The sequence below is a fragment of the Vespa velutina genome, chromosome 11 (assembly GCF_912470025.1).
Source record: "Vespa velutina chromosome 11, iVesVel2.1, whole genome shotgun sequence".
Lineage (NCBI taxonomy): Eukaryota > Metazoa > Arthropoda > Insecta > Hymenoptera > Vespidae > Vespa > Vespa velutina.
Window position 1 is genome coordinate 3,831,540 of NC_062198.1, and position 18,167 is coordinate 3,849,706.

Genomic DNA, 18,167 nt, shown 5'->3' on the forward strand with positions numbered 1-18,167 from the left:
CTTTGCAATTAATTGTCAGACAAGAAACGTTTAAGGTAAATCTTATGATATTTTCTGCAAGACGATAAATATATTTGGGATATTAAAATTGACGATAGATATCGCATCGTGATGGTCGATTAATGGAACATCTCTGTCAAAAGGATCATTTTAGATAAAGTCGATTTCTTCGGGAGGATTCACGGCTGATCGTTCTGGAATAGATAAAGAGACGATTGGAAAGAAAAGAAATAAGAATGAGAAAGAAGTGGAGAAGTGCTTTATTAAAAGATAAACGTTTCGACCGGTTTATTATTCCGATCGGCGCTTCTGAAACACGAGAAGCGACAATAAAGGATAAGCGCTCGTCGTCGAGTAATGCCGATGGAAGGAACGGCTTAAAGCCCGTGACAAATACGAGCCTGAACGACGACGTACAACGCGCTCTTACGATTTACGATCCCTCCACATTCTTCCTCTCACTCTTTCTTTCATCCTCTTCGTTCTTCCTAGTGCCAAAAGGAACGATCTAATTCGAGGTCTAAACTGCGGCGGTCTCGCAAAAGGAAAGAGTAAAAAAATGGGAAAGAAAAAGAAAAGGAAAAGAAATGAAAAAAAAAAAAAAAACAAAAAAAAAAAACAAAAAAAGAGAAGAGAAGCTGGGATAGATCATTCGTCGTGATCATTCGAATGATTTCAACCAGTTTACCACCGGTCGAACGGACGACGCCTTGATTTCAATATAACCACTCGGTACCAATTAGAAACTTTTTACCAAGATCGACGACGGGATCGAACTCGTAGCTACCGAGTAACCAGGCTACTCTTTCTCTCTTCCTCTCGATCCTTGCAAACTCACTCGACGTGTTTTCCGATCTACGCTCGATGCGGCGAACGCAAGAGTAACAGAACTCATGGGCGCCGAAGGAAGACGAGCTCGATACATGCTCGATACTCTTGTTATGGGAAAAAGAAAAATCGATTTCGAGAGATAGAAAAACAAAGAAAGAGATCTCACGGTCCGATCCGAGGAGAGCAGCTTTTCGCGTATGGACTTTTCGGTTTTCTTGTGATCTTCTTATCTTCATTTATCTAAATGGATACTGTTGCACGTTAGATCTTGATTAGACGTTGATCTTGATCAACCAAAAAAGCAATTGGCATATACAAAAAAGTTACATACAATTATAGGATTGAGCCGTATTATTTTAAATTACTACGATCTGGCAAAAGGTAGTATCAGAATTTTTAACCTCGACGCCCATGGTGATCGTCGACGAGAAGGGTGGCCTCTAGTGGACTCACGTGAAGACTATAGAACAAAAATAAATAATCAATAACGTACTACCGCAAGGACCCTTGCAGAGTCTTCCACGTCCCCTGTCTTTCCCGACCGACATCGTCGAGTAAGAAAGAGAAAGAGAGAAGAGTAGTGCGTCGTACACGTGAGAACGAGGCGAGCAAGGTATCTGAAAGGAGAAAGAGTTATACGTTGAACGAGAAGGGAGAAAAAGAGGGGGAGAAGGAGACAGAGAGAGAGAGAGAGAGAGAGAGAGAAGTAGGTACAAAGGGAGAGAGAAATAGGTAGGGAGTCAAGGAACTAGAAATGGATTCCATTTGCGCGATTGAGAAAGAGAGAAAGAGAAAGAAGAGAACGGAGACAAGAAGAAGGAGAGAAAGACAGAGAGAGAGAGAGAGAGAGAGAGAGAGATAAAGAAAAGAGGGGGTTGAATAAAAAAGATTGGCACGACGTCGGCTGCGAGAGACACGGCTAGGGCTAACGAGAGACTTTGTAAAAGAGAAAGAGGATGAAGATGGTAGTAAATAAGGAAAGAGAACTCCGATCGAAACAGACTATATACTTAAGTTCCGGCATTATGTTACTAATCGTTGAGGATTGTTTCTATATTAAATATATGAGTTTTGAATATTTGATATTAATTTAATTATTACAAGACAATAGAAATCAATCGAAAATATTTTTACATTTAATATTTGTCATTATTATAACGTTATAATTGTAATTTAATATTTTAATAAATTTTAACACGTAGACTTTTATTTTTTATTTTTAAATCACTTTCATTTTTACATCCCCATGACGAATATCCATGAATAATAGCAAAGAGGGTTAAGGGAACATTGTTTAGCCAAGTTGTGAAAGGGCGAGAATAAGTAATGAGTACGTTGTAGTGGCTTTCTTTCTCTTGTCGAGCAAGGTGCTAGCAAAAACTCGCTCTCGATTCGCCTCACGAATGCTCATCGGTCTCTCAGAAAGAGAAAGAGAAAGAGAAAGAGAGAGAGAGAGAGAGAGAGAGAGAGAGAGAGAGACCGAGATATTCGGGAGAAAGGATCCAGCGTATTAATCAAATACACGAGCGATTTGTCTTCGTTACACCCACGATGGCACCCTGATGAGAAGAAGGAGACCCTCGGGAGACATGAAGAAAGAAAGAGAGACAGAAAATTCTCTTCGCCTTCCGATGACCAGGAATCATCATTATTCGTTCGATCAAGCCCTTCTAGCGGATTTCGCGCAAACTCACTACGTATAGCAATTCAACGATAAGCTCGATCGCTCGTTAGTCCCAACAGATCGATTCTATGCACTGATGGTGTTGGAAAAACGATTCGTCTTTCGTGGCCATGAACGTGAAAGAGAACCATCGATTTTCTTCGATCTCTTTCGGAATCACGTCTGTCTCGCGTCGAGTGGATAATTAATTGTACTTTGAGTATTACCTATGTAATGGCAAATTGCACTTTACATTACAGATTAAGTATCTTATAGATTTTTAAAATGAAAGGTGAATGGTCATTGTATCATCGATCTTACCATAGAGATACGAAAAGAGTGTGAGGGAATGATATTGAACAAGTCTTTCTTCTCTTTAAATATTAACGCAAAGACTTGAGTAACAAGACTCATGTAGGTCCTTTTAACCAAAAACTAAACTGCTACTATCGGCTACGTCATAAATGTTCATCTCTACGATAGAAAATCAAAGATCTTTTTACTTGGAATTTTTATTGATCCTTTCGTTTTTATTAAATCGACCGAGGATAGAGAATCGTATCGGTCACGTCGTGACACGGGCACACACATTCGTTACACGTATATATAGGGCGGAGTCAGAGGGAAAGGGTGGCGACGAGGAAAACAAGTATAAATAGCGGTCAATAAATTATGCCGGTCACGTACGAGAACGAGTAGCATCTTTAAGGACACTAGCTGAACGGCCGATGTCAGTCGATGTCAGTGATGACGGTCGAGCAAGAGGACGAGAAGGGTGACGAAGGGGGAAGCTACTTTGCCGTCGAACGCCATCCGATATCGTGGAAATGGAAGAGATCGTTCCTAGACCGCCCAGTTACGACAAGGCTCTTTTATCTCTCTTGCTCTCATGGGCACCGTTCTCCAAGTCCACCTAGTTTTTCGCTCTACTACTCGCACGAGAAAAACTCGGCCGATACGTCGACGTAGATCGAGAACAACGCGGGAGATCTACAGGATTTGTCGAAAGCGTGATGGAGTAAGAGAGAGAGAGAGAGAGAGAGAGAGAGAGAGAGAGAGAAAGAGAGAGAGAGAGAGGGAAGACAAGAGCGCGTGCTCTGTGGCTTTACGGCAAAGGGAAGATCCCGATTTGGATCAAAATCGTGGAGGATCGATCTATCGATCGCTGCAATTACCTGTACGCGTGCACAGTATGTCCAACTCCAGACCGTATTTGATGAACTGTCGATCACCTACGGAGTATTTATTTCTCTATAGGTTTTAAAATCATATTTTAATAAATAAACAGATAAATCTGACGTCCCGATGAAGGATCGACAGTATCAGAAACTTGCTCTTAAGTTAATTTACATAACACTCGGTACATTCGAATGATCGAAAAAAGTGGATACCTTTTTTATTCGATCAATCTTTCTCGAAGAAAATTCATTAAGCTAAATTACTTGCGATCACGGACAGAACGTTGAAGCAACGTACGAGCTCGTACATATTTTGATAGAGCCGACTTAACAAACGAGCATGGTACTATGGCTAATTAGCTAAATTAACGGGATACAAAGCGTTCGTTATGTCGGTTACAAGGACACCTCGTCGAATTCATTTTCGACGTTCCTTTTTCCCTATGGGCGTTATACATCGCACGCACTGTGTTACCAAAAAGTCTTTTCGTGCATTCACTGGTACGGGTCTCTTGTCCGACGAAATCGAAGCCATTAATCGAGTCTGAGTAAATGAATCGATTTGACATCACGAACAACCCTCGAACCTTGACGCTATAAGTGTATCGTGCCTTTTATCTTTAACATTTTGCCGAAACTCTGAATTCGAAAACATTTAAAATTCTGTATCCTTTTTATTTACTCCTCATTTAAGATGATCCTTCTTGGAAAGTGGTTTTGGTCAAAGTGAATGAATTTATTGGTTACATGAGAAATGAAAGATAATCGAAAGCACAAAACCGAGTTTATCAAACAATAAAATTTATTAAACTTAGTGCTTACTAAGTTATATATTTATCAAATTAATTTATATAGTATTAACGTTTACTTTTATTATATTTACAGGTGAACGACCAAGTCGATTTTATTTAGCAACAGACGAACCTGATCTATCTATGGATCCCAACACGGGAATGTTAAGGATTCGATTACCTCTTGATCGAGAAACACGAGACAAATATATTTTAAGCGTCGAAGCGAGAAACGGTGGTTCAACTGGATATTGTCAAGTGAGTTATTTTTCTCTTTTGGTAATAGGATATCTTTCTAATCCGTTTGAATGAAATTATCATCGTAGTTAAATATTTATTCATTCGTTATTTTATTTGTTTATTAGGTCGAAGTATTAGTGGAAGATGTGAACGACAATGCACCCTTCTTTCGAAGCGTAAGCCTGCGAATATCAGTACCAGAATCTCATCCCCTTCACACAGCCCTCTTTGTAGCTCACGCAACCGATCGAGATTCAACGCCCTCGCTACCAATCCGTTACGTACTTGTACAAAATAGCAATGATCTCTTTGGCATAGACGGACGAACTGGCGAGCTTTACTTAGCAAGACGATTAGATTACGAGACTCAACAGAGACATGGTCTCCTGATAAGAGCTCTAGATGGTGCAGGACTCTCTGCGAATCTCAGTTTGAGCGTGGAGGTTCAAGATGTGAATGACAACCCCCCAGTGTTCGAGAGGAACGAGTATCACGTGGAGGTTCCCGAAGGCGCCAGGCTCGATTCCCAAGTGAGAAAAATCTTCATTACACGCCCGTCACACGCCCATTTATTTGTCCAGTTGAATCCGTTTCTTTTTCCACGATGTATGGGTGTCCGTATTAAATCGTCGTGTGTGCATGTATACGTATATATATTTGCGAAGAGAGTTAAAAAGATCGGTGAGAAATCGCAGGAAGATTTTGAATCTTAACGAAGTTAATAACCTCTTAACGTCCGAGTCTCCTTAACTTCATTCTTCTCTTCATTTGGTTTCTTAAAGTCTTCTTCACCGAGTATGTAATTTCATTCGATGCGAGTTATGTGTTTTATAGATAATCGTCGGACGTCTTCGTATTACGCTTCTGAATTAATTCTTTAGAAAAAGAGGAAGAGAATAAGTCAAACTCTCTAAGAAAGGAATTAGCTAAGTCGAGTCTCACTCAAGTGGGATTAGCTTCGATTAACCAAGAGCTTAGATATTGCGCGGAAAGAAATTTTATTTTGAAATTAATAGGAAATAGCATGATCATCCAGATAGAAACGTGAGGCAAGATAGATGTCAGTTCATAGGATTGATAGGTAACAGAGCTCAAGTTAAATACGTACATGATTTTCCGCGCTTGTCCCGATCGAATAAATAATTTTTTTTTTTTTTTTTCAAATTTAAAACTTCTGTCTTTCGTTTGATATGCTATACGTGAACTCGTATAGAAAGATGATGAGAATGATCATCAACGTATGCTATCCTCTATTTCTCTTTCAATGATCGTCATCGAAGAAGATCTTTCTACTGGACGGATAGCCTACGGATTTCTCTCGGGATACTAGCAGCGAACAAACGTAATCCCGAATACGAGGATCCCGATGACGAATGACCCTGAGATCTCCGCTGAGAGATATGCCCGTTAAATGACGTCACATTTTTAATACAACGCGCACGAGGGAACGATAGAAATGGCCTCTGTCTCTCTCTCTCTCTCTCTCTCTCTTTCTTGAACCTTTTCCTTCTTCCTCATTTCGGTACTCGATCTTTCGTTTTATCTTTCTCCGGTGTACACGTATATATCGGTAGTATCTATCGGCGAAACAGATCTGTGAGCTGTCGGTGCTATCTGGACAATATCTTGGCTGGCAGTGCTAAAGAAAGAAAGAGAGAAAGAGAAAGAAAGAGTATATAGCAAGAGTAACTTGGCTGCAGTGAGCGTAACCCTTCACCCGGTGCGAACTAATAACGTACAGTTAGACACATTGCAGGCTGCTCCCACGTCAGGTTTTCTTCTAATGGTACCTCCTCGTCTCCACCTTTAGTTTCATCTCAGAAATCTACCAGATTCGTTTATTTCCTCTAATAGACACACTCATTATTCCATTTTTTCACTTGTTTCTTTTTTTTCTTCTTTTTCCTTCTTTTTTTTTTTTTTTTTTTTTTTTTTTTTTTGATTTGTTTTTTTACATAATTTATGATTAATATTCTCGGTGCGCTAAGTTATTACACGTTTTAAAATATACTTATATTCATATTTGATATTTTGAGTTTCATTGACCTTCTTAATGCACGATACTCCCTTACTGAAAAAGATCAACCGGTTCGAATGTGTTTAGGGTTCGCGGGGTCCTGGAGGAAGTGTAATTAATACGGAACGACCGGATTGACGAGAATCTTCTCTCTCTCTCTCTCTCTCTCTCTCTCTCTCTCTCTCAATCTCTTCCTCTCTTCCCCATATTCCATTCGATACTTTTTCTTTCTTCGTATAAGGCTGCTCGTACTATGAGAAACATTTGACTAACACGTTTGAACCTTCGTTTGATCCTTCATAACATCCGTTTAAGAGGACTTAACATATAAATTTTCTTTTTATAATCAATCTCAAATACCAAAAAGAAAATTTAATGATTTTAATTCAATGATTTCTAACGAATAAATCTTTTTTTACAATGACGTTAATTTTATTCCCAATAGATTCTTCAAGTTACTGCAGTGGATCTCGACACAGGAAACAACGCGAGATTGAGTTATCGTCTCCAGGGTTCCACGGCGTTTCGCATTAGTCCAAACACCGGATGGATTTACCTGGCGCAGGTGCTCGATCGTGAAAGCGTCGATCGGTACGCGTTAACAGTATTGGCAACGGACAACGGTTCACCTGCGGCTACAGCGAGTGCCTCTGTTCTCGTGTCCGTTCTCGATGACAATGACAATGAGCCACGCTTTGAAAAAGATTTTTATGCATTCGAATTATTGGAAAATCTACCATCCGATACTATCGTTGGTTCTGTCAGTGCAACCGATTCTGATCTTGGCAAAAATGCTCTACTTAGATATGCCATCGTCCAGGTTAACAGTAGCTTCTCTGTGGATCCTGATACAGGTAAGAGGAAATATTGTTTTTACTTCTTTTTTTTTTTTTGTTTTCTTTTAAAATTCAAAAAGGAAAAAGGATCCATGGTACATTTGTAATTCATATCTCCCTCACTAATCTCTAGTCTGATTACACGGTTTAAATTTTCTATCATTGAGATCGTGCGAATAGAATATATACACGTCGCCTCTCTTTCGAAAATTTATTGCTAATTGGATACTCTTAAGTGAACCATTACCCCACAGCTATCGGCGTATAGCTTAAAGATTCTTAAAAATCTTGAAAGGAGAATATAAGAAGGTATCGTTGACGAAGAAATAAAGTATCCCAGAAATAATTTTGCGGAAGTAATCTCATCGAAATGATTCTTCAGGTCAATGATCCGATTCTCTTATCTTTTTTTATCATTATAAACACTTTAGTATCTATTTCTATTCCATCATCTTAATGGACATTTTATATTGCCTCATCTATCGTTAAAATGCCACAAAAAATGTTGGGATCGTAAACTCGAGAATCTATAAATTTTCGAAGGCTCTCAAAACCACAAATGATTGCAAAAAAGTGTTAATATTTCGGCGTAAAAATAATATGTAATCGTTTCTTAACTTTGTATCTAACGATGTAAAAAGACGACGTTGATTATTTTAAATTATAGTTTGCGAAAGTGTCGAGTAAGTTCGACGATAAATGACGAGCAAAATCTTTTCATCGGCTTTTCTCAACAAAAAAGAAATTTCAGCAAAGAAAGTATCTTGAAAGCTTTCTTCGATCTCTTCTTTACACTTGATATTGTCTGGCCCTATCAATGGATAATTACGGAACAAATTTAGCGAGACGATACGATTTTATTTCTCCGTGTTAATTGCAACGACAGAATGTCTTGGTCGGAGGTGGGGATCGTGTCATTAACAAGGAGGTGTACTCCATTGCGAAGTGCAACGCGAAACGCATCCTTTCGAGTAACTGTGAGCGTTCTCGAAACGACACGTAATAAGATGCAGTGAGTGAGATAGCATGTGCTCGCGACCGCGTACGTGACGCTTTTTGCCCTTTGCATTCGTGTATCCTCTGGGTCATGGGTATCAGAGTATAATCTCGTAAGAGGTGGTGCTTTTGCTTCATCGGCGTGTAACGAATCATCGGAAACTGGCCCAAGAATTGCCTGCGTGCAAGTATATATACCTTTGTATATATGTGTGTGTTTGCGTGTGTGCGTGTGCGTGTGTGTGTGTGTGTGTGTGTTTGTGTGCGTGCGAGTCCATCCTTCTTTCTATCTTCCTCTCTTTCTCGTTATATACCTTTGATTGGCATGCGATGTAAAAGTATTTGTGTATATTCTTAGTACGTGGCAAGACCAGACCCTGGCATTCTTTGCGAAAAGAGAAAGAGAAAGAGAGAAGTGGGGGGTCTCGTCGGACTGCCTGTTTGCGCTCGATGGAAAAAGTTAAAATAAAGAGGAGGATCCTACACTTGCCGGAAGGATCGGTCCGCTCCTCCACGGGTATTTATATGTTAATCCTTCGACAAAAGATGCTCCTGCGTCGTTCTTACGACTTGAAATACGAAATTAAGACGACGAGGAAATAAGACGAGATGAATTCTTCTTTTCCTTTATTCAACTTTACGATCATGTAAATAGTTTACAATAGTACTTCGATGGATATTCTATTTCAAAAAAAAAAAAAAAAAAAAAAAAAAAAATATACAAAGTAAATTCTACGGAGGACTTTTTTTTTCTTCTTCTGGTTTAAATGTACAATCTTAACATAATCTTTCAAAGTCCAAACAAACGAGAATGGATTCAGGTCGGTAAGCAAAACGAATATTCCCAAATATTGGGAAGGATCGTATGCCATGGACGTAAACGAGAAGGGAAGGGAGGGAAAAGCGGAAAGGTTGGGTCCCACGGCTAACACGAGAAACGCATTAGCACGCGTCCTACGATATACTTCTTATTGTTCCGCGATGGTATCCCTCGATGCCGGCGCGTTTGCATGTTTCTCGTCGATCGTTTGTCTTGTCGACGAGGTGGAGGACTACGAACGAACGACGTCGACGACGTTTCGGCCGGGTGTGCGCGAAGGGTGAAGAGAAAGGGAGAGGAAAAGAGAAGGAAACAGGGACCTAGCTACGTCGAGAATTCGTCGAGGCACGCGAGGATCTTTTTTCTTTCTCTTTCACTCTCTCCTTCTCTTCACGAATTATTATCCCGATCCTTTTTCAGATCCTGGAATAGTTCTGCCGGCAGACTAGGCGCTTCCTTAATTACCCATTAATACGCAGACCGGTCGAATGGACAACCTGCACTCTCTCTCTCTCTCTCTCTCTCTCTCTCTCTCTCTCTCTCTCTCTCTCTCTCTCTCTCTCTCTCTCTCTCTCTCTCTCTCTATCTCTATCTTACTGTCTGTAACTTTTTTCCACTTTTTTCATCTTTTTTTTTTTAGCTTTCGTAATTACAAGGATGCTCGTTACGAGCGATCCTACGTACGTCCTTGAAACGGTTATTATATACGCGAGAAAAGTCACTTACATATAGAAAGAAAGAAAGAAAGAGAGAGAATATCTGAGAACATCACAAGAGTGACGATTATCCAATTAACCATACCTGGCGAAGAAAATTGATAAAGTCTTTCTCTCTTTCTCTCGTGTTTGTCGTGCATACTCCATTTTATTGCCACAATCTCTTTTTATTCCTTCTAAGGTTAATGTTGGGAATTTGTAACTGAGAATCGCGTTAGTCTTATCGTAGGAAACGTAGACGTTTTATGTGATGAGTTTAAAGTCGACGATGATGTCCACATCCCTCAAGATCACTATTACCCGTAAACGTAATCGATTTCATCACGGTTTACTATGAAAATGGAAGTTGCATTAGAACTTATCTATCTCATTAGACTCGATAGAGAATATATTTAATAATGACAGAAAAATTTTATCTTATTTTAATTCACATCCGCTTGAGAATTACCTCGGAAAGTGGTATATAAAATTGTTCAATCTTAGAACATAAGACGTCCTTTTAGATGAGTATAACTATCCTTTCGAAATTGAGACTGACGAACGAATTCCTTTTTGTACCTGGTCATAAATATTCTACATCATTCGAATACTCGTTCCTTTGAAAAGGAAGAAACGAAAAAGATAAGAAATCGCTAACGGATCATTAAACAGTCCGTTATAACGGTGGAATTAAATGATTTCTTCGTTATCAATTATCATAATTTATTTATTCACATTTTTCATAATAATTTTCAGGCGAGATCACGACGCGTGAGCCTCTTGATCGCGAAAAGAAAGGATCGCATGAGTTAGTACTCGAGGCAAGAGATCAGGGGACACCTTCGAGGGCAGCTAGAGTGTCCTTGAAAGTGACCGTGCTCGACGTTAACGATAATTCGCCGGAGATCGTCGATCCTCAGGGTGATGTCGTCAGCGTGAGAGAAGAGCAACCACCTGGAACCGAAGTGGCTCGAGTTAGGGCCTTGGATACTGATCTTGGTGAAAATGCATCCGTAACTTACAGTATTTTGAAAGGTGAGTATATCTCTTCTGAAAAAATATTCTCTGTCTCTTTTACTCTATCCTTCCTTCTCTCTCTCTCTCTCTCTCTCTCTCTCTCTCTCTCTCTCCTCTTCTGTCTCTTTCTCTCTTACTCTCTAGTTATCTATGATCCTGAACTTCGCTTTCGTTTCATTCGCGATATTCGATCATTGTCCAATTACGATTATCTCGGAACGAGCTGAAAGCTTTGCAGTCGCTAATTACGAGAAACGAGAGTGAAAGGTAATAATAATGTCTCGTAGTTTACTGGCTACGAAGCTGTTACTTGTTCTTTATTATCGACCAAAGGGTTGGACTTCTTAACGCTTTAATAGCCAAAGCGCAATTACCGAAACGATTATGCATGGCTTTAATGGTAAAGTTAAGTGTTTTTGTCTTACAACATCCAGCAGCAATATAGTATCGATTAGAGAACGTCGCCGCAAGACATTCGTAATAACGACGATCGGAAATGAATTTTCTTTCAATGCGTTTAAAAACATTGCTCAATGCCATTTTCAAAGAGCAAAATCTCGAAAGGAATTGACAGTGATGGTCCATACCTTTGGCTTATTTATTTAATTTATTCAATATTCGAGTTTTTTCATTGAGATAATTTAATAAATGAAACATTTGAAAAAATTTTTGTTTATTTTTTGATTGTCAATGGATCGCTTTAAATTCTACCATAGATCGCGACTCCGATGGTTACAACGTTTTCACGATCGACCCGATCACTGGCATGATCAGGACCAAGGCCGTTCTGGATCACGAAGAACGCAATGTATACCGGGTGTCTGTGAAGGCAACGGACGCTGGCCGGCCGCCACGACACAGTGTCCGTGCTTTGAGAGTCGAGGTCCTGGCACTTGCCGATAACCGGCCGACCTTCACCAGCAGCAGTTTTACCTTTAACGTGAGTACCATACGCTTTACCGCACGATAGAATTCGTTCTTGCCTCTTGTACTTCCTTCCTCTCTAACTCTAGTTCGTTCATCGTGACAGCTATACCTAGCGAGAAAATTATAAGAGTGGTAATAGCTCGAGTTAACTTTTTGATACCATATTCACCTTTATTTTCATCGTGTTCAGTTAAAAAAAAAAAAAAAAAAAAGAAGAAAGAAAAAATTAAAAAATTATTAAATAATAACTGATAATTCATCATATCAAAAGATTGCGATCGTTTCGAATGAAAATGAAAAAGTATGATCTTTAAATAATTTCATAGGTATGCGAAGATGCTAATATCGGACAAGCTGTAGGATCGGTATCAGGAGCAGGGCCAGCAGGACGTGTGGCCTTCACCTTGCATTCGTTAACGCCCATCAGCGAATTCCCAGCCTTCGACGTAGATCGAGGTTCAGGTCAATTGGTGGTCGCTCATTCTCTTGATCGCGAAAACGTGAGCGAGTATCATCTGGAGATTCGTGCGTTGGACACAACGTCAATCGGAAATCCTCAAAGTATTGCAGTTTCGGTGAAGATCGTCATAGAAGATGCCAATGATAATCCACCTCGTTGGCCACAGGATCCGATAACGGTTCGAGTCTCGGAAAAGGCTATGATAGGCTCGACGATTTATAATCTAGTAGCTACAGACTTGGATAGCGGTTTGAATGGTGATCTAAGGTACGGATTGGTAGCTGAATTTCCTTCGAGCGGTGGCTTCGTCGTTGATTCTCTTACCGGTGCCTTGTCTCTTACGAAACCTCTTGACAGAGAAGAAAGAGCAGAATATACTTTGATTCTTAAAGCTTCCGATCGTGCACCACCCGGTGAACAATTGGCATCAACTGTTACTGCCAGAATCATGGTCCTTGATCAAAATGATAACGATCCTGTTTTCGTCGCTCCAGAAACAACTAAAATTGCTGTCACTTCGGATGTCTTACCAGGCAAGTACAAATTTAGGAATATATTTTGTTTCTTTTCTCTCTCTTTTCATTCATTTTAAATATATAAAATTCTTATCGATTTAAATCGTTCAATTTGACATTATAGGAGCGACTTTGGTAAGAGTGGTTGCGGTAGATAAGGACGCAGGTGACAATGGTCGCGTATCTTACGTGATTACATCGGGAAACGACGAAGCAAGATTTTCAGTAGGTTATGAGTCCGGTATAGTCAGTCTCACGAGACCCATGATCCGACCCACGGAACTTGAGATCACGGCCAACGATCACGGATCACCGCCACGCAAGGCCACCCTGAAGCTGACCTTGACCCTCGCCGCTGGACAGACCAGAGGACCTCCTCGACTACTGCTTTCCAATCCTGTCGCTCGAATCTCCGAGGATCTTCGAACTGGCGCGTCTGTTATGGACGTTGCTGGACCAGCCATCCTCGATCAAGGTAGGAGATCACAATGATAATTTATTTCAATAGTCTATAGTAGCCTTCAGAAAATTTGTCGAGGCATTTAAATCCCTTTGATAAATGATAGTTATCATTTTCAACATTGTTAGAGGAATTAATCGAATTCAAATGGCAATTTTTTTTTTATTAAAAATAAACAAGATATTACAGTGATCAAGTTGTAATCTATTCGTACTTTTCTTTTTCACTATCTTCTCAAAATGAACACATCACTCATCATCGTTGAGTTCTAGTTGAAATTACAACCTCGGATATACTATCTTTCATCTCTTTCCCTCTCAATCTCGATCCTCTTGATCTTCGTTTCTTTTAGCAAAGAGTTGTACTCTCTTGGTATACTCTATAAAACGCCACCTACACGTACGGACACGCGAAGGGTACATAATCGGAGGAGACCTCGTCCACGAAGGATGTCCGTTCTTGGCTAATAGAAAAGCCCTGCTATGAAAATACCTCGAATAATTGCCTTGATTCCGACCGGTACAAAGCATTATAGTAAATTCAGCGAAATGACTCGCGGGACTTCGTTGAGTTTAAGAACGCGATTCCATCGTATCCTTCCTTCTCACGAAACTTCATTTTTCTTTGATAGAAATTAAAAAAAAAAAAAAAAAAAGCAAAAAAAAAGTATCTTGTATCGTACTACGTATTTAATAAATAATCTTGATCGTTTGTAATATATTGATTAACTTAAACTTAGACATAAAATTAAAAATCATTGAAAATATTCGTCCATTTATTTATATAAAATTTTTTCTTTGGGCACAAATCGAATGAATTAAAAAACGATCGCTATTAATTCTCATCTTTCTCTTTCTCTCCTTTTACACGTAAACACTATGGGAATCGTGTTGGTAGGATTTATGAAAGAGAGAATAGGAATCCTGGTAGCTAAGCTCGATACTTAGTAGCCGAAGCAAAGTGCTTGGTAGTAAGCTCGGACAACATAGTATATCGTTCGTTTTGCCCCTTATCTATAGGGGCGCTCGTGTATCAGACGAGCGCATTAGCGCACCCCGACAGAAGCGCCAAAGCCGCGATGTTCCGAAGGACGAGTATTGCAAGGGGGCAGAGAAAGAGAGTAAAGAAAAACAGAGAGAGAGAGAGAGAGAGAGAGAGAGGGTTGGTGGAGGGAGAAAGCTAACGGGCGAAGCAAACGGGGCAAGGGAAAACAATGGCCGCGTATATCATCGTGCCGCCAAGCTGCCGCCAAGCTGTACGCATAGGCCATAGGGCCCATAGGCAAATCACCAAGCAAACACACAGCAACGACACACACACACACACACACACACACGCACGCACACTATCGTCTACGATTCTTTCTTTCTCGTATTCGTGCCTGTTCGTAGGTGTGTACACGCAAAGTTTATACCAGTAGGTATATAGGTACCTACCTATCACTGGCACGCACATGCTACCAAACGTGTTTAGCCTTCGCTTTGTTCTAAAACCGCTAAAAATCGACACGAAGATAGCCCGATTTCTTCGTCCTTTGGAATTTGAGCTTCGAACGTGTTTGTCTCCTTTACTCTTCTGGATATACCATGAAAATTTTTATCTTCAAAGAATACCTTTCCTAAAGGATATCTCAACAAAGAAAATATCATCTATTGATTATCCATTTCAATTCGTCGTTCGAATCGAGTATACTCGATTTCTTTTCTAATTATATTATATTCTTTATTTTAAACACGCCGACTTGTATGCAAAGTAGGTTACAAGTGCATCGACATTGAATTTCGAAATAAAAGAAAAATATTGAAGGAGAGAAAAAGAGAGAAATGCGTGTTCGAGAGAGAACTACATATTACTTTATCCCGGCATTAAATTCTTTCGACGGCTCGCACTCCTCTCTTTTTCTTACAAGATCTTTTGCAAAACGTGGGAATTCGTGGGGACTCGTGTTTCTTTTAATAAAAAAGGAAAGAAAGGAGGCGAATGAGATACGGGAAAGAAAAACACAAGATCCTCTTCTTTCGACGAGGCCACCCAAATTCTTCTATCGAACAACGAGTGTTACCTTCTCGTCGATGTCTTATAAAATTTCTCCAACTAATTCTTCTCGATATTAATAACAGTCTCCATGATACGCGAACAAATGGAATGAAAAAATTTTGTCGTGTCATCGCGAAAGATATCAAATGATAAAAGGAATCGCATAGAGAAAGGAATTTCGTAAAAGATGTTAGTTGTTCGATTTTTCTAAGGAGTGGTCAAGAACGATGTGTGTTTTATTTTCAGCAGGTGAATTCATCCTACCGGTATAGTTACATTCTGAAAAGATAAAGCAGCTGTTTATAATCCCAATCGAATTGAAAGAGATGCTTATCTAATTCCTGTCTACCTTTCTCTCTCTCTCTCTCTCTCTCTCTCTCTCTCTCTCTCTCATTTTGTTTTTCTTTTATTGTTATCGATATCATTAGAGAATGCTTCGCTTCTTCTAGGCAACATCAGCTTCAGCATACCGACAAACGTGGCCGCAGATAAGTTCGCTATTTCACCGAGCGGCCTTGTAACTCTTCGAGGATCTTTGGATCGAGAAGAAATTTCGCAATATTACGTACCGATTGTCGCTAGATCATCGAAACTTTTGGATATCACCACGTTGGAAGTTAAGGTTTTGGATGAAAATGATAACAGTCCAAAATTTCGTGCTGGATCTTGCTATACTTTGGCTATACCAGAGAATGAAGAGAATTCTGTTATTCATACTATTGCCGCTATGGATATCGACGAAGGAAAAAATGGAGAACTTCATTATAGCATAATCGGTAAGAATTACTCTAAAGATCGACGATCGTACGTATAAATTAGAATAATTATTAAAAGTTCCTCCTCTTTTCTTTATCAGGTGGCAACATCGGAAATAAATTTACTTTGGATTCCTCGTCTGGTGCATTATCGATGATCAATCTTGATCGAGAAACTGTACCAAAATATGTTTTAACTATATCGGCGAAAGATAAAGGAAGACCAAGTTTAGAAGCTCGTTGTAATCTCACGGTGATTGTTCTCGACGTGAACGATAATGCACCGATCTTTTCACAAAATCAATATACGGAATCTCGTCCTCGTGGTGCACTTCAAATTGATTATAGCGGTTATAGTCTCTCCGGTGGCTTTCAATATGGATCTTCGAATTATCCGACGAGTTATCATCCTGGAAAATACATAGCAACCATTTCGGAAGATGCTGCACCGGATTCAAGCGTTATGTCGGTGAGAGCAACTGATCCTGATCAAGGTGTCAATGGGAAAATAACGTATGCGATTGCTGAAGAAAATAGTTGGTTGTTCAGGGTTGACAATTTAACTGGTGTCATAACTACTGCTGGGTGAGTACCATCCTATTTAACAATCACAATGTTTTTTTTTTAACTAAAATATCACAATATGTCATTATATATTCTTAATGTCAATTGAAAACCATAACAATCGTAAATCCATTCTGATAATCAATGAAAATGTATGATGCTCGTATAGAATAGGTATAATAATACGTTTTCGATTCACGCGTAATCTCTTTTTAGAATACTCGAACCTCCTATAGGAAAAAATGAACAAGCAATCGTATTGATAGATCAAACAATTAAAACGTCCAATTTGCTTTATGACTTCTAAAGAATTTCATCCGATGAGTTTCTCTCTCACACACTCACACACACACACACACTCTCTCTCTCTCTCTCTCTCTCTCTCTCTCTCTCTCTCTATCTTGTACGTACAACAGTCTAGAACTTGTCTAGCTCGTACCAAAGAACGTATCTTCGACCAATTTCATCCAAGCGTTAATTGCCGCGACCTTTATTGCGCGATTAGGATCATCATGGAAGGATATTACGTCCGTAATGCTACGTCGTAAAACGTGGAAGCAAAGAGAAAGAGAAGCAAAGAGAGAGAAGAAGACAGAGAGAGAGAGAGAGAGAGAGGGGGGAGGAGAAATATAGAGAGAAGGAGAAAGATAAAGATAGGCGTAGACTGTGAAAGGTAGACAAAGAGGAAAGCTACTCTCAAGGAATGAAGAAGTCCGGCGATACGGAGAGCGGGGGAGAATGAACGTAGAAAATGTTCTTAGGAAAGTCGTAAAATTATAAAGTCCACTGATGTGCCTCGCTATTGTTGTATTGTAGCCGATTAGATGATTCTGTATGCATAAGCTTGTTCATGCGACTCGGGAAAGAGGGAGATGAGAAAAAAGATGCCGACTTTTATCCTCCTTCTCTTTCTCTCTCTCTCTCTCTCTCTCTCTCTCTCTCTTTTTTCTTTATTTCCTTATTTATTCTATATCTTTTAGCGATCCGTAGTAATACTTTCCTCTTTTATCTTTTCTTATTTCGATAGCTAAGCAACAAACTCATATCTCGGGATGTCGTTAAAACGAAAAGATTTTTTCACGGCTTCCGTCTTTCTTATGGTTCACGGTAAGGTCACGTTTCGCTAATTAATTGATGATTTCAATGTAAACGCAATGAACTTTGATCTCAGCCTTGCGGTATGTCGGTCTTCATAGAGTTTTTGTCGTTAAATGTTCGTTGATAATAATGTTCGATCTGGCATCGTAGGCTTCATTCGAATATTTAATTATACGTTGAAAGGAACAAAGAGAAGGAAAAAAATAGAAAGAAAGAAAGAGAGAGAGAAAGAGAGAGAGAGAGAGAAAGAGAGAGAGAGAGAGAGAG

At 39.6% G+C, this 18,167-nt stretch overlaps 1 protein-coding gene across 4 annotated transcripts in view; it reads left to right on the plus strand.

Moving 5' to 3' along the window:
• The window catches only part of LOC124953028 (protein dachsous), a 296,657-nt gene that overhangs the window by 263,986 nt on the left and 14,504 nt on the right, over window positions 1-18,167 (plus strand). For all 4 annotated transcript variants that reach the window (XM_047503820.1, XM_047503821.1, XM_047503823.1 and 1 more), the window contains exons 4-12: window positions 4,558-4,721; window positions 4,829-5,233; window positions 7,166-7,574; window positions 10,824-11,102; window positions 11,801-12,024; window positions 12,338-13,004; window positions 13,111-13,461; window positions 15,933-16,259; window positions 16,340-16,823. In XM_047503820.1, coding sequence (XP_047359776.1) covers window positions 4,558-4,721; window positions 4,829-5,233; window positions 7,166-7,574; window positions 10,824-11,102; window positions 11,801-12,024; window positions 12,338-13,004; window positions 13,111-13,461; window positions 15,933-16,259; window positions 16,340-16,823 — 3,310 coding nt within the window. The remainder of the gene's footprint in view (window positions 1-4,557; window positions 4,722-4,828; window positions 5,234-7,165; window positions 7,575-10,823; window positions 11,103-11,800; window positions 12,025-12,337; window positions 13,005-13,110; window positions 13,462-15,932; window positions 16,260-16,339; window positions 16,824-18,167) is intronic.